Below are 15,952 nucleotides of genomic sequence, written 5' to 3'. Positions count from 1 at the left end.
TAAATTTCAAAATTAAAGGGAGAGAGTTACAACTCCTTCCCCTTAATTCTCTCAATCAGACAAGAGTGAGGCAGTTTTTAGAAGAGTTTTTTTTTTTTTTTTTTCATTTTCATCATTTTTTCACAGAGAGTGTCTCTGTGTGTATTTTGAAAACTCTCCCTATAAAAGAAATTTTCTCTCCTCTCAAATCTTTATTCCCTATTTCCAAAATACACAGAACCCACACCTCCTGTGATTCTCTTCCCCTACAGAGAATACAGTGGAAGATTTTGTGGTGGTGGTAATCTTGGATCATGGTTATTCATGATCGAAAAGGAGGAAATTCGTGAAGAATGGTCTTTCAAGAGTATGTAATTCCTACCCGTTCTTCTACCTCTTTTTTTTTTTTTTGTTGCAAGCTGTAAATTCTTCATTATTGCATAATTGTATGTATTGTAATTTATTATTCTATTAAAATAAAAATTAGAACGATCCCTGCTTTTGCAATAGACCTCAGGGTTCCTTCACTTATGATAACTATTGTCAACATACTTCAATGAACATGTACTCTTAGCAACTGATAAGCAGTTATATCTCACAAAAGAGTATTACTAGATGGTCAATATAGTTGAAACATACATGTTCCTAAATCGTAATACACATTATTTACAAACAACACAGCTATGAGATCCAAGTAAGTCTATTTACAACAACCACTTAGACTTTTATCCTGATCCCCCATAACATGTACCTAAGACTCAAGTTTAATAAAGACATGATGAGCTACCTAAGCTTCGAGTTTCCTGAGTTTCTTGAAAAGTGACTGACTAGCAGAATACAATGCCTAGTGGATGACTATTTTAAAAGAAACATGCTTTCTTACAAACATAACATAAAATATTTACATTCTCACTTCAAGATTTGAGAGTAAAACAGTAAACATAGAATCATAACATATAAATGAAGGGGTCGAATCCCGCAGCGAAAGTGTTTTGTTAAAACACCTTGCATCCTGCAAATTGATTTTACATTGAACAAAATCATTATACAAAATAGAATATATAAACATGTAAATTATAATGCATTAAGGAAAAGATTAGAATGATTCTTACCTTTGTAGATTCCCAAGTGTCATGAACAATCCCCTCCTAGTTCTAATGAACGGATCTCCAACGATATTGATCACGAACAATTTCTTGAACAATCTCGAACACTACAACGAGAGTAACCTCGTTATTCTCTGGGATTTCAATAGAAATATAGGTGGTATCCAACTATTGGAAGAGAGAGAGAGGAGAAAAGTGTTTTGGAGAGTTGAGAGGGTTCTCTTAGAGAAAATTTTGCACAATAACATTAGGGTATTGTGTATTATCAGCCTTTCTCTATTGGGAGTATTGTGTTGTGTGCATTCCCAAAGGGTCATAGGGAGGTCTTTATATAGATAAGGGTCATGTCCTTTTCCTAATATATTCCTTTTCTATAATTAATTAAATAAAACTTATTTAATTAATTAGCCCATTTAATTAAATAACACTTATTTAATTTACACAATCAAATAACACTTATTTAATTTACACAATCAAATAACATTTATTTAATTTTAATTTGTACAATAATTAAATAACTAATTATATATTAAATCCAATTTAATGTATACATTTAATTTTCATATATATCTCATGTTTATGTGCAAAACCTCTCTATTAATTAATTCTTTAGAATCTAATTCGCTTGAATTAATTAATTTGAATTTTATTCACATATTGCTTTCCAATTTAATTATAGATTATATCCATAATTAATTATATATTAAACTCATTAATATATAGTTTTCTCAAATTAATTTGAACAATTCAAATTATCCCTTTGAAGTGTCCTTTAGTGAACTAACGAGGGGACTTGGTGGACCTGTAGATCAAAAGCTCCAACGATATGAGATTAATTGGTTAAACTCATTAACCAAGTTAATTAATATTCGTTAACTATGGGTACATTCCACTAAAGACCCGTACCTGCATTCTTTTCACTACATATATATTTCTGTGAAAACCAATATCGACCAATACCAACAAGTTAGTCCTTCACAAATGTTCATAACTCCAACTGGCTCAAATTACCTTTTTACCCTCGGGTTACCTTTGAATCTTTAAGTGCCAGTGCTCCTCTACTGAATAACTTGTTTATGTTCCAACCAATAAATAAAAACTTCTCACGGGCCAATGAGAAGGTAGGGCTCTTTGTTCAACACCTAGAGATACCACTTAAAGGAACACTCATCTACTTACCCTCAATGAGGGAATGAGTGAATTCCATCTTGTATTAGTATGTTTCCAGCTCCCCACTCGATCTTGTCACCAAAATAGTAGGCATATTGGGTCCGCCTAACCAACCTTACCCATACAAATCAAAGGTCAATCCCTCGTGAACAGGAGTTCATACTATACTCAAGACTAAGATTAAGTCGCCTAGATCATCCTATTGAAATAGGAACCAAACTAGTCAACGGTGTTACATCTAGTAGTTAATATTTTGCGGTTCTGACTTATGCAAACTCATTGCATAGGATACCCCCACTCGCATGTCACCTACACAACGTGTTGGATCATTACGTTTGTATCAAATACAAAGTGGGTCGTATCCATAGTATTACCAGGATAAGGTACCCAGCCTTATCCCTATACTATAAACCTTTAAGTTGTATCTTGAACATTGATCCTTGCATGTCTGCACATATAGTTCAAGACTCATAAGACAACCTTGGATGTTAGTTTATTGGATTTAGGGTTATTAAGACAAAATAGATAACAATACAAACAATAACATTTATTGATTTAACATCTATAATACTTTATTAATGACAGTCAATTAATAACATTTATTATCTACGAGTTTTATGGCATAAAACTCAATAATTACGTGCATGTAGAACGAAATAGGATCCTGCCTACCTTATCATACCTTCGACAGCAAGGGTCTCCATATAGTTGGGTACCTTACCATATTTTTGGTACCAATGTTTAAGAGTAGGTTTTACATACTAGCATAAAGCATTTTAACTTTACATAAATTCTTACCATAAAATAGCATACTCATCATGCTAAAGGAAATCCTTGAATAGCTTAGTCAAATGCTAAAACATGGCATATAGCCTAATTGGAACGCATAGAGGTTATATATAAAATTTTTCTTTAAACTATCAATCATGCGTACAACATCAACTTCTAATACTTAAAACATGCGTCGAGAGAATCAAGTAAAAACCAACCATGCGTTAGAAGCTCACGGGAAAAACACTTAGAAAATATTTGGAAACTAGTCACTCGCTATCTTTGAGTTACTTCCGCAAAGGATTATAGGTCTCCCTTATAAGCGTTTGCCCTGTAACAATAATAAGAGCCTTTGATTGATGCCTTGAGCCCCCTTTTGATCTTAACTTCACTTACTAATTTTAACATATGCAAAATCCAAGTCTAGTTCAACACATCATCTTATCCCTTTTTACTCGATGAATCCCTAACACATAAGTGCTTAACACGTTACCACACAACCCAAACTTTACCTTGTAATTGGTTAGGTGGGTGGCAGCATGCACACGGTACTTTTTAGCATCAGTCGCACCTGTCTCGCCTATGCGATGGGCGCTTGTGGCAGCAATCCTCCACGCCTACTTCCATGCTTCGCAACCTCTCGCACCCCCTGCATGTACTCTATCGCCCACCTTCGCCTATTCACATGTTCGCCGACACTTAGCCTCAGTTGGTCAGCTGCTTGCTTGCGTGGATTGCATCTGTCTGCTTGTTTATCCAACCAAAATTCCAAATTTAACTTTCAGCTTGAATAACTTAACTTTTAGGCTTAAATCTCTTGAAGCTTCCTTCTAAGGACTTATGCCCAGACATTTTACCTAACTTACCTTAAAATTCCCGCCTCTGATTCCTCTCTACGAGCATAGGATTTACCAATCTTGATAACTTGCCTAGATAGCCTATGATTCTCGAACACTTGAGGAATTTTTCAACCTTCTGATGCGATTCGAATCCTGAGTGGAAACACATGAACGCCTTGCATCCCGCTAATCGATTTTACATTAAAAAAACCAGTGAACTAAAACAGAATATGTGCAGAATAAACATGTAGAATAGCATGCTTTAGAGAAAAGAAATAATCATTCTCACCTTTGTAGATTTCCAAGCTCCTAGAACGATCCTCTTGATATTACAACAAACGACTTCAATGATCTTGAACACGAACGTCTCTTCGAACAATCTTGAACATGATCATGAGAATAACCTTGTTATTCTCAAGGATTCCAATAAAAGGATAGGTGATATCCAATTATTAGAAAAGGGTGAGGAGGAAGAACCTTTGGGAGAGTAGAAAGGATTTCTTTTTGTGGCTTAGGAAAAATTTTGCATAATGAATGCCTTTTTCAAAAGGACCATAAGGAAGACTTTATAGAGTGAAGGGTCAACCTCCTTCTCCAAGTCTTTTTCCAACTTTCCCTTGTGCATAATTAATTAAATAAAACTTATTTAATTAATTAGCACATTAATTAAATAGCTATTTATACATTAAATCTAATTTAATGTGTGTGTGTGTGTGTATATATATATATATATATATATATTTGATTATCATAACATCGTATGTCTATGTGCAATATCTCTTTATTTATTAATTAATTCTTTATGAATCTAATTCACTTGAGTTAATTATTTGAATCTCATTCAAATGTTTCTTTTCAACTTAATTTGAATTATAGATCGCATCCACAATCAGTTACATATTAATCATATTCATATACAATTTCCCCAAATTGATTTGAACAATTCAAATCATTCCTCTTTAATATTCTTTAGTGAGCTAACAACGGGACATGGTGGACTTGTAGATCAAAAGCTCCAACGATATGAGATTAATTGGCTAAACACATTAACCAAGTTAATAAATATACGTTAACTGTGGGTACACTCCACTAAAGATCTACAGCTGCACTCTTCTCACTATAGATATATTTTTGTGTCCATGGATCTAGACCAATAACAACAAATTAGTCATTCACGAGTTTCGTAACTCTAACTAGGTTAAATTACCGTTTTACCCTTGGTTTACCTCTTATTTCTTAAGTACCAGTGCTCTTCTAATGAACAATCTATTTATGGTCCAACCAATAAACAAAAATCCCTCTCGGGCCAATAAGAGGGTAGAGCCCTTTGCTCAAGTCCCAGAGACACCACTTAAGGGAACACTCACCTACTTACCCTGAAGACGAGAAGGGGTGAATTTCATCTTGTATTATTATATTCCTAGCTCCCCACTTGGTCTTATCCCTAAAATGGTAGGCTTATTGAGTCGATGAACTGGCCACTCTCACTCATACAAATCAAAGGACAAGCCTTCGTGAACAGGAGTTCATAATATACTCAAGATTAAGACTAAGTTGTCTAGGTCATCCTAGTGAAATAGAAACCTAACTAGTCAACGGTGTTACATCGAGTGGTTACTATTTTGCTGTCCAATCTTATGCGAACTCATTGCATAAGATACCACCACTCGCATATCACCTACACGAACGCATTGGATCATTATGTTTGTATCAAATACAAAGTGGACCATATCCTTATATTATAAACCTTTAAGGTTGTATCTTAAACATTGATCCTTGTATGTCCCCACATACAGTTCAAGACTCGTAAGGCAACCTTGGATGTTAGTTTATTGGATTTCGAATTATTAAGACAAAATAGAAAACAGGACAATAATATTTATTGAATTAATATCTATAACTCTTTATTGATGACTGTCAATTAATAACACTTACTATCTACAAGTTTTAGGGCATAAAACCCAACACCTTCAACTCAATTCCATGAAAATTTTCCACCGACAGCCTTGAATTAGTTCCTTCACCGTTCCATATTTAAGTTGACAACAACTCTCCTTCCTTAGCACGTATGAAATGCCCAAACTGGGCCCTTTAATTCAAACTTCTTTTTATACTAAGGTTGCATGACCAACTAACTTTCTTAGGATGACAGCTAGCACACTAACCTTACTTAAGGTCTCTAACCACGCCACTTAGCCCATTAATTGGGTGATTAAGCTAGGTGCTTAAGTCTTTCACTAATGCTCAGGTTGCGTCCAAGCTAGCCTTCCTTCTCGGCCAACGCATGACTCAGCTAACGCTCCACACTCTTGCTCAATGCATCACTAGCCAACGCATACACTGACTTTGACTTAGACACATGCTTAAGCTTATCGCTCCTCAACGCCCCCTTAACCTCTAATACGCCTCAACGTCTACCATGCGTTCACCTAGGCAAACTCAACTACCCGCATACTAGTCATCTTAGACCTTTATTAGCCTCCAAGTAGCGATGGACGTGTGCCTCCTATTAGACTTAGCAAATTTCCTTTTTTGGACTTTGAGCCTATAGGAAATCATGCGTTCCTTACTTATAAATTTTTTATTTCCATTTAAGTGTTAACACACTTATCTCACCCAAGAGCACATCTTCTAGCACCAAGGAAACTTCCTACTTCCCTTTAGCATGGCTTCACACATACTTACCTTTGCCTTAACCTCCCCAAATTTCTCTATCTTCACACACATACCCATATAGTCTTCCATATAAGTTCAACTACTACAACCATTATAGCTACATACTTGCAAAAATTAAAACACATAATTATGATAATTACACACATGATCAGGGGGACTTAAACATAATTAACTAGTAAAATAAGTTTAGAGGTTTACAATTATGATTTTGAACTTATTTGAATGTTTTAATATCTTGCCATTGGTTTGAGATTGATTTAAATGATTTCTATAAATGTTTTTAAAAGAAACCCTATGTTCATAATAAAATATCACTCACTGGGCTTCATAGCTCATTTGTTTTCTTTTTTTTTTTCTTCTTTCCCAGGAAGCAAAAGGTCGGGTGCCTAGCCTATTGAAGCTATTGTCTACCACTGCATTGATCATCTCATTTAGTTTAGGTTCTTTAGAATTCTGTATGCGTATAATTCTGTATTGGTTTATGACATGTAAAAGAAGCATATAGATTAGAGAGATGGGTAGTTTATGATTGTATATATTTATGTTGGTATATAATAATTTATCAAGTTACATAGGGACAGGTGAACAGTAAATGTCACAAAAAGGAGTTGGCATTTGATGTCTTCACATCTCTTCCTAGGTTAAAGAGGTAATCTAGGAGAGAGTGTGACATTTTTGAAAACATTCGTCTAGCAAAACTTTCTTAATAAAAGTTTTTAAAGATTTCAGCAAAGTAAAAGCTAATAAAACACACATGCAAGAAAAATATATAAACACTCCCAAAATATTTATTTCAATCAACCATCGATGGTGGCTCATTATAAGAGAAAATGTGCAAGTTTTTGTTTATAGACCATTTAAAACTAAGGCTAGCCACTCTTATTAGCCAAAATAATAATGATAAAATACATATGCAACGATGAGTAATCTTAATAAAGTTGGGCATATCTCAACATTCATGGGTTGTTGGAATCTCAAATGCTACTTTGAGAAAAAAAAATGAGCTAAATAGTCTAATGAAAGGTGAGAGTTTAAGAAATAAATTCAAAAGAAACATTCCATGTTTTATAGAAACTTGGATTTCGTAGAAAAATTATAGAAATCGTGAGCAAATACAAAATTTGCGATAATCAAAACACATAGAAATTTTATAAGAATAGCTCTTGAAACATAGATATAAGCTAATAACAAAACCATCACCAAACTTGTACTCGAATCTCTAGTCATACTGGCATAGAGAAATCTCAATATGCACACAGCAAAGCAATCCCTTGTCATATTATGTATCAAGTAGTCTCAAGATACATAGCATAGCATCCCTAGCCATACTATGTACCGAATATTATCCAGGTATATAGTAGAGCTAATCTCTAGTCATACTATTTGCATCAAGTAATTTCCAAATACATAGCAAAGCAAATCTCTAGTCATACGTGTACATAGAGTGGTTTCCAAAGGGCAAAGCACATCGACATACGACCCAGAGTTTATGTGTCTGTATCAATGTGGGTCCTGAAGACCTCATACATATCATATATCCACACTATACAAAAAACACATTCACATAGGTGTATATGAAAAATCACTCTGAGTATAAAATTAAGTGGTTTGAAAACTATATAAGCATAATATAAACATAAGTTCTCAAGTCATACCAAGACCATAAACATTTTCAAATAGATGTTCCATAACTTAAGATCATCCTTCCACAATGAATGCTCTAGCTAAAGTCACCATAATTCACATTTTCACTTATATAAATCTAAAACCCATGTATTGAAAAATTCTTTATTAAAAAAAATTAACTCATTCTTTTAAAACTCTCATATACTTGATTTCATATCAAATAACTTTGAGCTTTTGCCAATAGTTAAAATCAAAAGATTTTTAGATATCTAACTCTCGTAATCTACTATAATACAAATAAGTCAATATGGTTAAACTTGCACTTAAACACAACTCTTAGAAATTCAATTTTACTAAATAAAGAAATCATAAATGCACATGTCTCTTTCAATAGTAAACAATTACCAAACGAGTGTAAGTTTCTTGCAATCTTGAATACCCAAATCAATGGTATGAACATAAATTCATAATTGATTTTAAAAACTCAAAAACCTTAACTTTTTAAAATAGTAAAAGTATTTTCAAAATAACCACTCACAATATTCTTGATATGAAATTTTGGACTTAAGTTAATGTAATCTCCAATTGACCTTTATTTCGCCAAGTGTTATAAACACTTTAATTAATTACCTAAATTAGAATACACTACACTAATTAACCCAACACTTTTAACTTCTTCAAAACTCATGAGGTAGCCAACATTTTCATGAGGTTAACTCTAAACAACCAAATAATCAAGATTCTTGTCCATAAGAAAATCCTCCCATGTTCATTTTTCTTCTTCTCCAAAAATCATGTACTTTTACTTTAAATTTTCTTTTCTAACCAAGATATTTAGAAACTTATACACAACTATCACCAACTTTTCCATTTTTCCAAGCCTTTCTAATTTCTTTTAATTTCACTTAATTCAAGTTCTTTTCATCAAAACACCCATATACCGATTATTCTCAAATGCTAGGACATCGAAAGTGAGTTTTATAAACATTACTACCTTTTGAAGAATTTCGTCCACGAATCGACGAAATTCAGTCGGATGGATATGAAAGTTTCATTTGAGCCTCACTTATCTCTATGTTACCTCTTCATTGCATGTATACCTTTTCCATATATGTTTTATAACTCATTGATAGATACATATGAAAAGTAATTTTTTTAATAAATTTTCAAACGAGAACTTATCAAATGATAAACATTCTAAATTTTCAAGTTTAAAGTTAAAATTTGAAAAAATAAAATGGATCTAAGATCTAAAACAGTATATAAATGTTAAATATGATGTTGTAACGTGAGACACAAAAATTAATTACTCAGTTCAGTGCAATATCACCTACATATTAGACATTGTGTATTCAATGGAAAGAAACTTCACTATGTAAAGAATCAAACAATTACAATGAAGTATTTATCTAATAGACTTTCTCTCCAATGACTCATGTACATCTTACTCTTTAGTTTCAACTTATACTCCTCCTAAATTTGATCCCTCTTACTTCCACAATAACGCTTCTCCAAGCTTTTGTATGAGATTCCCTCGATTTAGCATATTTTGGCTCCCCCTAAAGTGTGAGATCCTCTTATCTTGATAACGAAGCTTTACACAAGCTTTAATTGAGCTCCACCCAATACCTCATCAAAAATTCATCCCAAGTTCTCACTTATACATAGTTAATTAAAGATTATAATAGTTTAAAATACCAACTATTATAATTAAAGCCCCAAACATAGAGTGGATTATAATAGTCCATTCCACCAACTTCAATTAAGAGAAAATTGGATCTTATAGCACAAATTATAGTTTATTTTCAAATGTAGCAAAAACTGGAAGTATGCAGAATTATAGTAAAATGCATGAATGACACATGAATCCCTTTTGTGTTAATCCTAAAATACCCTTAACAGCTTCCTTAAATGCACTGTAATTAATTCATAATATACATAATTTCGGTATACGTATTTTTATAATTATGTTTGTATTATAATTATTTATTTATTTTATCATATAGATATACGTATTTTTTTTTCTAACCAATGCATATGATTTTTAAATTTGTTTTTGTCATTATTTTAATTACAATTTTGTTTTAAACATGCAATGTATATCGATACATTACGTTGTTGGCTAATTCTTCCTATTTTTAAGTTTGGCTTCATATTTATCTTTATTATAATTTCACTTTAAGCATGAAATATTAGATTTAATTTAGTTCATAATTTTATTTATTTTTAAATTTTTTTAATTTTTTTTGTCTTTATCAATGAAACCAATCACATAGATGGAGTTTGAATCCTTTAAATATCCGACATTATCCTTTATTTTGGCGTTGCGCAGGCAGAAATGCCCAAGCAAATAACATGTGGGTAAAAAAGTCTTTATGCCCACGCACGTCGGTAGAAACTCTTTCTGTCAAGCCAAAAACATATTTAAAATATATATTATATGCTTTGTGATCAATATTTAAAACAAAACAATTTCAATTTCGTGTAACAAGATATATCTAACGTTGTAACAACAAATTTAGAAAAGGAAATATATTCAACTCTTAATTCCTTAACCAAAATATATCTTTCCAACAAGAATTCGTTAGCTATTAGTTTCTTTGTTTCCTAAGCTATTAGTTTTCATTTTGACTATATAAAATGGACAAAAAAAAATTATTAAATATAAAAAAAAAAAATGTCATTTTTGTTGGCTTCAAAATATAAAGACCCGAAAAGGAATATTAAAGTCCAATAAGCATAACATGCTCAATCATACTTATTGAAATGAATCATGTATCAAAATTAATAAAGTAAATTCATTTGCATGACTTTCAAATCTCATATGCTATATATCCACTTAAACAAAATGTGCATATTAAAGTGCATGTCCTAATAAAAATAAACAAAGTTTAAAAAGTGTCAAGTGTACTTTAATGACTAAAATGGACCTAAGTGCATGATTTTCAAGCCCCATATGATCTAAAGCGATCCCAAACCTATAAAAGTGTCCAAAACATGCATGTTAAAGTGCAAATCCTCCCAAAAAGACAAGGTTCAAACATGTTGGTTTCTCTACCTAAAAAGTGTCTAAGTGACACTTTCACTCTCAAACCAAAATAAAAAGACCTAAAAAATTTTCAAAAGACAATTTGACTTACAAAACAACCTCAATAATTTATAAGAGTGTCTAAGTAGCACTTTCATGCAACTTGCGTAGGCAGAAATTAAAACTTGCGCTGGCAGAAACCCAACTTCATAGATTCCATTAAGGCTACACAACTTTTTCCTCGCGCATATATTTTCGTCAGTAGAAATGATATTAAGCCCATGCATGAAAAAGTCGTCAACAAAAATCATATATGCTAATAATTTTTTGTTACGTTGACAGAAAAAAACCATCGACACAACCAAAAATTCTTGTAGTGAACACGATCAAAGCACGACTATTGATGGATGCTCCCACTTCTTATTCTCGTTTTTATTCTTTTGAAGGTTGTAAAAATTGAATGGTTTCGTTGTGATGGATCGCAAGGCAAAGAAATTCTCGTTGATTACAACATCCCTGTCTTTATAAGTTACCTCCATTTGTGTTTAATATTTGTGTCTACACTATTATTTTTAAGTTTTTTAGGAGGCGATTCATATCGATCTGTTTTATGTTTTCAGATTTTATTAAGTTCAGCGAATATATGTTTGGTTGACCGTCTGAATTCTGTTTTTACAAACTGTTTATAGATTCTGTGATCCAAACAATGTAAAATCTGAAAATAATTTTTTTTATATATTTTTAGTATATCCAAACTTTGAAGACAAAATTTTAAAATGCAGAATTATATTAAAAATAATAACAAATATACTATTTTATATTATAGACTAAATTATTTTTGTTAAATTAAAATATGTAATATACTATATGACATTACAAAATAATAATTGTACAAAAGTTTTACCATAAAACAAGTTCATAAATTAATTAGTAATAGTTTATATTCAACCTAGTATGGAGTAACTAAATATATTTTCAAACATATTTTGAAAAATGATTTAAATAGGAATTTAATTTCTAAATCTAGTGTCAAACACAATTCTATTTTCTTTGAACCCCTTGTTTTGAAAATTATATTTTCAGATTACCTACCAAACAAGTCCTTATTTTTCTTTGTTTCTAATTTGATTTGGTTTCTTTAAGGCAGTTTGAATACATGTCACTTAGTTAGAACTTTAGGAGGTGATTTGAAGTTAATTATTCCTTTAAAAGAAATACTTTTATTAATGGATAATTGCTTTAAATGGTAAAACTATTGAAAATATTTTCAAATACAACAAAATGTTACTACCTATCGGTAATAAACCGCAATAGACCACAATAGACTTCTATCACTGAGTGATAGACCGTGACTTCGATCACTCTAATAGAAGTCTATCGTGGTCTATTTCGATTTTTTTACTGATAGACAGTGATATTTTGTTTTATTTGTAAATAAGTTTGCTCATTTTTCTTTATTTGAAAACAATCCTTTATTAATTATGTAGGTGAAAAAAATACCAAAAACAGCTGGAAAAAAATATATTAGTTCAACACAATCGAAACACAACTATAATTATAACATAACGTGGATCAATTTGAGTATGTCAACCAAAGACAATCAAGGGAAACACCATATACCCTCTAAAGATTATTTAGAAGAAAACATACCAAATTAAGGCAAGAGAAACCCTTTGCTTCTTTTATATATATATTTGGATGAATGATAATCAATTATATATAAAGAGACCTTAGATGAAAACTCTTGCAACTCTTGGTAAAGTTTTAGAAGGAGAATTAAAAGGATAACAAACCAATTCAGACAAAGCCCAGACCATTCTGTTGGGCCTTTTGGCTTTTAACAAGAATATAATAAGAAAATAACTGAAGATGGGTTGAGTCAATGGCCAAACCTTAACATTCCCAAATGTCCAAGTTGGCTACAATGACGGTCTTAATTTGTCTTTGGGAGGTATTTGATACAAGGAGTTGAGTTGTTGTGAAGTATGAAGAATTGTAATGCTGTAGAGCGAACAGGATAGGAAATTAATAATAAGACATAAAATCGATATTTTTTAGTCATGAAGCACATGAACTCCTTAAGCCAAACACCATTAATATGTAAGCTTCGTTTGGGATTGCTATAGCTTTTAAAATAATTACTGGTAACTGTGCTTCTAGAAAAATTGGTGATGCATAGAAGAAAATGAGTGTTTGGTAAATTTTAATTTTAAATTAGAAATCTAGTTAAGGTGTTTGTAAATTAATACTAAATTAGTGTAATTTAGTTATATAATTATTTGAAAACATATATGATTTGAATTGAAACCATTTTTGTTTAATTAAAAAAATTATGAAATTATATTTTTTTAAAATAATTATTATAAGAATTTGAACCAATTAAAATTTGGAATAAATGTGAGAAAATAAATTAATGAAATGAAAATTTGAGATGGATAAGGGAAGATACCACATTTTTAGGAAAGCTAAAATCTAAAACCTCCCTCAAATAATTTTTTGCACATTACAACAATTTTAAAACCGATTTTAAGTAGATTAATAAATAAGTTGTTTTATCAAATAGCCGAAAGAGTTAAGATTCCCCTAACTCATTAAAATAATTTTAAAACTGATTCCGGGTAGATTAATAATGTGTTTATCACTCCTTTCATAAATTCCAAATAATCACAATCTGAATTCAAAGTGAATTATTGTTGTGACCCTTATTTCAAATAATTAATTCTTGCAATATACTCTTTTAGATTTTTCTTGGGGGAAGACCTGAAATTTTGAAAGTAAATTCAAACTATCATTAAAATAAATAAATAAATGCACCTTGTTCAAATCAAACATTAAAAGAAAAACTTTAAGGATTGTTATTTTTTTTATTAAACCATGAATTGATCAAAACAATTACGTATGTAACAATTGTTTTGATAACTAAAATAATAAAACTTGACAACTCTCATTACAACAAATAAAATTAACTATATAAATGAATTATAAGTGAAGAAAGAACTAATTTAGAAGTGTAATACTAAATTAAAGTCAATAGTAACTCAAGAAGTAGAAGTGTATAAAGCCTTAATGCCTTCAATATCATCAGCATGTAAACCCTTGGTAGTTCCTCCCATGATCGACGGCCACATAATCGCTCCTTCGACAGAGCTGTGATAAAGGCCGAGAAGGTGTCCGATCTCATGCAGCGCCACCGTCTCCACATCGTAGGAATTAGGTACGGCGCCGATGGCCCAATGCTCGACGGCATCGAAATGTAATCGCCCATCTGTGGGGGCAAAAGCATGAGCTAACACTCCTCCAACACTGTCAAAGGGAGAGCCATCTCCATGGTCACCCCTTTCAAAACTTATTTTGATGTCTGCACTTTCATAATCAGATTCTTGGGAGAAGCTGAAGTGAGTGTTTGCAGCCCACGTCCTAAATGCTCGACTCACCGGATCTACCGCCTTTGATGGAGTTTTTGGGAGGAATCCTGTTCATGTTACTGTAACTCATCAGTTTAAACTTTTCAATTCAACGGTACTATCAAAATATCAAAATAAAAGATCCTATAAGATTCAAAATTTGTATGAAATAGTTTACTTTTCCAAAAACATAGGATCTTAAAATTAATTGGTGACGAGAGGATCAACTCATACAGTATCTTATAAAGATTGTCAAATCTATTCTCAAAATAGTATCTATTTGACTAATCATTTTTAGATTGGATTTTTTTTTTTTTGAATACTCATTTGTGTTGAGGATAGTTACTCCTCTTATAATTGATTAATTTTGAAATGGAATCTTATATTTGTTTTTATATAGTATTAGAGCCCATAAAATTTAAACAATTATAAAGAATATGAACGGAAGATTAAATTTACCGTAAGTAAGGTGGGATTTGGAATCAGGCCATTTAAGGCTTCCTTCAAAGAAAGCAAAGTGAGAAACTTCATGGAAAGGACCACTTATTTTTCTATGTTGATTCACCACTTTGGTTCCTGATTTCATCCTCGTCTTGCCGTTGATAATATCCGCAACCCCACATCGAGATTTCAAAATTTGAGCCAACGTCGTGTTATCGAGAGTTCCTGTGGCCTTGAGGTTGTAGTTGATTTGGTACGTTTTGATAGCAGACTCTAGGATCTCGTCGAACTCATCCTCATTAGATTTAGAATGAATATGAACATCATTCAAGTAGCCAAAATGATGAAGATATTTCTTCATTTGGTGAATTCCTTCCACTTTGTCACCTTTCTTGCATCCAATAAGGTTTTTTAGAAACACCAATCCATGGGAATCCACAGGTTTTGGCTGAGAAGATGAGATTGAAGGGAAGAGGGTGATTAGAAGAAAAAGAGTGAAGGTGAAGAATGATAATGATATCTCTTGAAACCCCATAGCTCTCATATTTATTATTACAAAATTGATGGATGTTGCAAAAGATCTCTTATGGCCTTTTTATATGAAATACTTGAGATTTGAGAGGTTGAATGTATAATTTTTCTTTTGATTGGAAATATTCTTTGGGAAAGAAATTTCCCAGATGATGGATGAGTCAAAAAGGGTAGGTCTTGTAGAAATAACCCCCAACTGTGTAGAAGGAATAAGGCAGCAAAGTTCTAGCTAATGTTTACCATAGAAGTAATGGTTTTTCATATTTTTATTTTATTTTCTTAATTCAACCTGAAGCGAGAGATCCGAACCTTTTATTTTTTGATCGAAAGTATATAATTTAACCAGTTAAATACTATATTAGTAAAAGAAAATTGGTACAC

General features: G+C 31.8%; 1 protein-coding gene across 1 annotated transcript; it reads right to left on the bottom strand.

Moving 5' to 3' along the window:
* Window positions 1-14,026: 14,026 nt before the first annotated feature.
* Window positions 14,027-15,635, bottom strand: LOC120080426 (metalloendoproteinase 2-MMP-like). Its single transcript, XM_039035081.2, has 2 exons — window positions 15,059-15,635; window positions 14,027-14,667 (listed from the first exon to the last, which is right to left on the bottom strand). Exons 1-2 carry the CDS (start codon window positions 15,582-15,584, stop codon window positions 14,234-14,236), a joined length of 960 nt encoding a protein of 319 aa, XP_038891009.1. The 5' UTR covers window positions 15,585-15,635; the 3' UTR covers window positions 14,027-14,233.
* Between the last annotated feature and the right edge of the window lie 317 nt (window positions 15,636-15,952).

Source organism: Benincasa hispida, chromosome 6, assembly GCF_027475165.1.
Source record: "Benincasa hispida cultivar pf3 chromosome 6, pf3_genome.v1.1, whole genome shotgun sequence".
Lineage (NCBI taxonomy): Eukaryota > Viridiplantae > Streptophyta > Magnoliopsida > Cucurbitales > Cucurbitaceae > Benincasa > Benincasa hispida.
Note: the sequence above shows the minus strand (reverse complement) of the source record. Positions and strands in the feature narration are given on the sequence as shown.

Excerpts from the sequence above, each read along its gene's own strand:
- LOC120080426 (XM_039035081.2), bottom strand. The coding sequence starts at position 15,584 with ATGAGAGCTATGGGGTTTCAAGAGATATCATTATCATTCTTCACCTTC. Across the intron at positions 14,668-15,058 it reads CAAATCCCACCTTACTTACG|GATTCCTCCCAAAAACTCCA; the intron begins GTAAATTTAATC and ends TAACATGAACAG.